A 6231-nucleotide genomic window follows, 5' to 3' on the forward strand; every position below is an offset into this window, starting at 1 on the left:
AGACCTCAAATAGAGGTCTGATTATGAGACTAAGATCCAGATCCCCTGCACCGCTGCAGGGGACCTGGATCCTCCTGTCTCCCCCCCCCACACACACACACACTTACCGGTGCTTCCTGATGTATTGCCGGGGCAGCGGGTTGACGTCTACGCGATCCGCGTAGACAACGTCCGCTGCAGCCGGAAGGAGGTGTGGCTAGCAGCGGGGGTTGTCTGCGTCCGTCGCGGATACCTTCCCCGACTGTCAGAGATCAGAGTTCCCCGCACCGGTGCTCTGATCTCTGACAGCCGGGGAAGGTATCCGCGACGGACGCAGACACACCCCCGCTGCCAACTCCACCTCCTTCCGGCTGCAGCGGAAGGAGACGTCAACCCACTGCCCCGGCAATACTGCAGGAAATTGGAAGCACCGGTAAGTGTGTGTGCGTGTGTGTGTTAAATGGGGGCATAGGGCATTTCTGGAATGCCTTATACCCCTATATGCCACTCTGGCACTTAGGGGGTTAAAAGGCATATTATGGGGCAGAGTGGCATATAGGCAGGTATAAGGCATTTCAGGAGGCAGAGTGGCGTTAAAGGGGCATTTAATAGAACACTCTGCCTCCTGAAATGCCTTATACCTCCCTATATGCCACTCTGCCCCATAATATGCATTTTAACCCCCTAAATGCCAGAATATAGGGGTATAAGGCATTTCTGGAGGCAGAGTGGTACATAGGGGGTCAAAAGGCATACCATGGGGCACAGTGGCATATAGAGGGTTAAAAGGCATATCATGGGCCACAGTGCCATATTGGTGTGGCAAGCCTGGGGGCAGATGTGCATAACTGGGGGACAGGTTGGAAAATACAAGTAAATAAAAACAAAAAAAATATTTTTCTCAATCATCAATGGTAAAACTTTTTTCCTTTAGGGTCATCTTATATTCAGGCTTTTTCTTTTTTTCCTAAGTTAATATTCAGATTTTGGGGGGTCATCTTATAATCAGGGTCATCTTATAATCGAGCAAATACGGTAATACAAATACAAATTATGCAATATCTGTCAATTCTTCTTAGACTGATGATGCATACCAATATGGATACATTTACATACAGAATAGTCACTGTTATAAAGGATAGTATAAAAACAACCTAAAGTACTGCTTCAATATAATGATTCAATGTTCAGTCAATCCATAGGTACACAGTGGTAAATTGTATATGTAGTGCCAACTAGTGTCTTCCTTTGTTACTGCAGAAAGCTAAAATCATTTAATATTACAGTATTGACAGTAGCACTGTACTATTGAAATCCTTAATATCATTAAACAATCTCATCCTGTCCATCATCATAGGGACATCATCATTCATGACAACATGAAGTACTCCTACAGTTATGAAGGAAATTAAGCTTACAGCTAAATATATGGCCTGAATGGAACTAGCAAAAAGCCCAAATGTTTAGAGCATACCAGTTAATGGGCGATATCATTTATATTTTGCCTCCCAAAAGGTCCCATTTATCTGACATTCCTCATAGACAGTCCGGGCTTGAGACCATGGTGTTTTGGCAGTAAAAGATAAAATTTACAGTCACATTAATTGAAGCATTATGCAGTTTATTTTACCTGTATCCCAACATTTAGAAATGTTTGATGTTAAAGAAAAAATATTATGCGCAGTAAGAGTATGGTATTAAATTGACTTTTGCTGGTCAATAAAAACTCAGTTCTCTAACTGTATGATGGGGACACAGTGAGGAGGTGGTGCCAGTAGTGAGTATTTTCTGAACTGCAAACAAAAGAAAGCTGGCATTAATCCCAGTAAAGATCCAACTCTGGATCTTTAAACCATTACAGAATTAACCAGAATAACAGAAGTAACAGAATAACACATGACAAGTTGGAAGTTGTATGCCAGGGTTTGATCACCAATGACGCAATGGTATATGTTTGGATATTTGGTTTTCATTTTGTATTGAGAAAGAAAAGAAGCCAAGACATTTAGCCAAAAGGTGGAAAATTAGCTGCAATACTGTGAAAAAACTACCATAAGCAGTGTCTCACCTCCATTCTCAACCAAGCCCAGAATTTCAGCCACATTTTTTATGGAAGATGAATCAAAAAGGGCAAGAAATTTGTCATGTAATGCTTTATCCATCTTTTGCAGTCACGTGTCCTGCATTTACCCCTTTCAAGACTACAAAACTTACTGTTGCATTTCTATGTGTAATCATAATTAGACATTCTTAAAGGAATCTTATAAAGGAAATAACTAACATACCAATGCAAAATACACTACACACTTGTTTGTGTTTAAATGTATACATTTTAACTAGACATAAGTTATTTGACCCTGATGTTTATTGCAATGAAATAGGAAAGAATACAGCACTATTGTATCCAGTAAGGGAATGAACAGTATATTATTAGACCTGTATGGCATTAAGGGGAAGAAAAAATTATTTATTATCACTTTAAGAAAATACAACTTTTAAAAAAAAATCAGAAATTTTTCACAAATAAAATAAAATAGAAGCATTTAAGCTATGGGATCCTGCAATCACAGGTTTAGTTTCTTTGCAACAGGAACAAAAGTAATACACATACATTAACTCTTTAGTATTAGAGGAGACTGCACCACACTGCTGTGGAATGTGTCACAGTCACTGCCAAATATTTTGTCATAGTCTGGTGATTACCACATTCCCCAAAGCAGTGTCATCACCTTTCACAATTAAATAATGAAACCAAAAGGTCAGTGACCATTCCCAGATTTTTTACCACTCCATAACCTCTTCAAAGGTTTGATTATATCTTTCAATAAATAAAATCTTACTGGTTTAAAAGTATTGCACCTTTTTTTAAGATCAAAGGTAGTTCTAGAATATTTTTCTTCCATAGATCAAAACACTAATATGAGTGATCTTGTGACACCAATGACATGCACAGGTACAGGTTTCATACAATGTATATTTACATTAGATTAAAATAATAATAATAATAATAATAATAGCAAGAAGATACATCCAAGTGTTACTTACCAGTTGCATCCCACAGATAAACATCAGTGTGCACCTGCCACTGCAAAAACCCATGTTTTCCAAAAGCCTGATGCCCAACAAGACTTGGTGTCAAGCCACCTCCCAGTGAAGACAAGTAGATGGGTTGAAGGTAAGGTTTGGCTCTGTCTTGGATGTTGCTGTTACCTCCAGTCCCCAAGGAAACAGTGGGCATTAGGACCTAGCAGCTCACCTGCAGCACCAGTATTCCTTTACTGGTGACGGGAGGAGCAGCCAGGGCTTTTTGGTGCTGGACACAAGGGCTTGATCTTCTCCACAGCTGCTTACATATCCCTGGTGCTGCAGGCAGCACATACCAGCAGCCTGGCGGCATTTCAGTCTCCCTGCATGCTGTAAGCAATGAAAGATCTCCTGAGCATGGCATACACACAGCTGAGGAGGGATGCTCTCAGCCACACAAGGGGAAAAGGGAGGAGGTGTGAGAGGAGAGAAAGGAGGAGAGAGCAGAGGGAACCCTTTCTCGTTTGCTTTTTTTCACCAGCTTTTCTCCTCCTAGTTTTGTTGCTTCAGTCATCCGACATATCCATTCAGTTTTTTCCTGATCTGGAAAACCTTATTGAGAACACACAAACAATGAAAGTTTAACCTCTACTGTCCTGAAGACATGTTGTCTGAAGATGCCACACACCCATAAAGGCTCTGTTGTATCAGATGGGCTGTCACTTACACACTGCTCCAGCTGCAATGATAATGTAGAGCGTGTCACAGATCACTATACACTTGATATATCTTAATTGATACAAAACCATATGTAAAAAGAATAACCCCAGAAATGTTAGTATCCAATTTTGTTCTATTTCATTACATATGGTACACTGTTCCATTCACAAATATTTAAATAAGATACTTTGACAAAAAATGCAATATGTTTTTTCTGTGATTCCTGATAAACACTGTAACGACCAAAGGGGAAATTCTAAGTGTTGTATATTGTGTAATTATTATGTGTAATTATATTGATAATGTAGAGGAAGAAGGAAATAAATAATCATCAATAATTTATATTTATCAAAGTAATTAATGTAATCATCAGTTAAGTGTTTTGCACAAAGCCCAAATTATCATTTACCAGGAGAGAAAAGGAGTATACAAATCTTTTTCCCCTGACAGTTTAGCTCCAAGGGACTTGAGTGTCAGGTTTACTGTTGGGCTGGAGTTCACTTATAATGTTTGCAAGAGACATTAACATGACTATGTTCAGTGCCTATAACAATTTCACTTTCCTGCTGTAATAAAATGGTGATTTATTATACATTACTAATATGAAGAGGCTTTCTGACGCTGTACACATTGGAGAGAGTTTGGATTTTGGATTTTGAGGCACTGCAAAACCAACTTAGGCACAATGAAGATTTCAAAATTCACAATGAATTAACAAAATAATTTAAGCAAATTTTGTCATCTACGTTGTAATAACTACTGAGCACTTTCCAATGATTGATTGTAGATAGGATAAAAAAATCCCAAATGCTAAACTCGTCCATAATACATTTTTCATGTCCACTCTTCTTGCCTTCTGCTACTCATCAACTCTTTTTGTAATTTTAAACAATAATTTAGATTATAATAAATACATTTTTCAAACACGACAACTAAGCAAGCAAGATGGTTTTGTTTCCACTGTCAATGCCTGACTCCAGTACTCTGTTTTTGGCAACATTTGTCCCATTTGTTAATAGCAAATAAAACTATTGGAGTTTGCGGAAAGAATCAGCCAATGTACACGCATGAGTTCTAGGAGACGGCGTGTATGTGGGGCATGTATGTGTCCACATCTAGCTCAGAGGAACTGTGACCACTAATGTGAGATATTATGCCTCTAACGATACATGTATTTTTCTATAACCATATACCTCAACGAAGTAATAACAGATTTAAAAAAAAAAATCTAAAATGAAAACAACTCATTTGGACGACAGATACAAAGTAGCTACACACAAATTAGCTGCAATGGAAGTAGTCCATATGAACCTACCTGTCAGGGATGAGTTGGGGTAGGAGCGCAGCGCAGAGAGACACCGCGTACAATGTAGTAAAGGGCAGTCCAAAAAGCAAAGTCCAGTATTCCAGCCAAGGGTCAAAAAGTCAGTGAAATCCAATATAGAAATATGCAGCACAGCAAGGGTTAATCCGAATAGCAAAGTCCAGTAATCCAGCCAAGGGTCAAAAAGTCAGTGAAATCCAATATAGAAATATGCAGCAGCAGGGTAGAGAAACCAGTAGGGAACTTGAACAACCAAGTACTGAAGGTACAGGGCTGCAAGTTTAAATAGCCCGCCAAGTCGCTTCCCCTCCCCTAACCCCTTCTTCCCCCTCCTCTCACTGTGTCTGTCTGTCACTCCCTACTCCCGCCCCTCTCTGGTTGCCTGCGGTGGTGTTAGCCCATAGGACACGCCCCCCCCTGGCTGCCTACAGTGGTCTGGGACTGCAGGACACGGCCCCCCGCCATACCACTCGTCCCGGCGCCTGCCACGTGCGGCTGGCGCCGTAACGGAGGCCGGGGTCGCAGCCCACGGCAAGAAGAGGCAGTCTGTGACTGTGTGGCACGTGGCCGAAGACGCCGGGCGAAGACCACCGCCGGTGACGGGTAGGGACCTGACACTACCTGTAACCATTGCTTTGTCAACTAATGTGTATTCACAAAGAAAAATTGTTGAAAGTATCCATAGAGGCCCTAGACGAGGGAGCACTTTTTGCACTTTATGCAAATCTAAAGCATTTTTGATATTTAAACTGGGTACTAGGACGCCAAGAGGCATTAATATTGATTATGATGTGAATTGCATTGTATATGGTTATGTTCATTGTTTTGTTTCACTGTTTATATTTAGTATTTCATATAATAATATATTCCATGGGATTTAACCCGTGTATAATTTGTTTCTTTTTTAATAAAATCACATATATGAAGTTTTTTTAATTGGTATGCGTCCAGTTAAGTATTCAATGAGTCAATTAATTAAAGGAGTAGCGAAACACGTTAAGCAGTCCACCTGGATTCTTTGGCACTTTATATAAAAAAATATATTTGATATGACTTAAATTTGGAATGCAGGACATTTGTTTTTCGTTGTTCTGTTCCTGTGCGCTTTGGAGAGGTGCCGTGGGTCCCAGGCCTGGGGGGTGTTTTCGTATTGAGGGACCGCAAGTGTGAGGAGTGTTGTAGTG

At 40.2% G+C, this 6231-nt stretch overlaps 1 protein-coding gene across 1 annotated transcript in view; it reads right to left on the reverse strand.

Annotated features, from left to right (window-relative positions):
- Nucleotides 1-3078, reverse strand: part of LOC149288034 (sodium/potassium-transporting ATPase subunit beta-1-interacting protein 2-like) — a 308237-nt gene extending 305159 nt beyond the window's left edge. The window contains exon 1 of the mRNA XM_089492144.1: nucleotides 3025-3078. Within this exon, the coding sequence (XP_089348270.1) occupies nucleotides 3025-3078 (54 nt within the window). The remainder of the gene's footprint in view (nucleotides 1-3024) is intronic.
- Between the last annotated feature and the right edge of the window lie 3153 nt (nucleotides 3079-6231).

The sequence above is a fragment of the Sceloporus occidentalis genome, unplaced genomic scaffold, assembly GCF_023333645.1.
Source record: "Sceloporus occidentalis isolate IW3139 unplaced genomic scaffold, rSceOcc1.0.p SCAF_54, whole genome shotgun sequence".
Taxonomy (NCBI): Eukaryota; Metazoa; Chordata; class Lepidosauria; order Squamata; family Phrynosomatidae; genus Sceloporus; species Sceloporus occidentalis.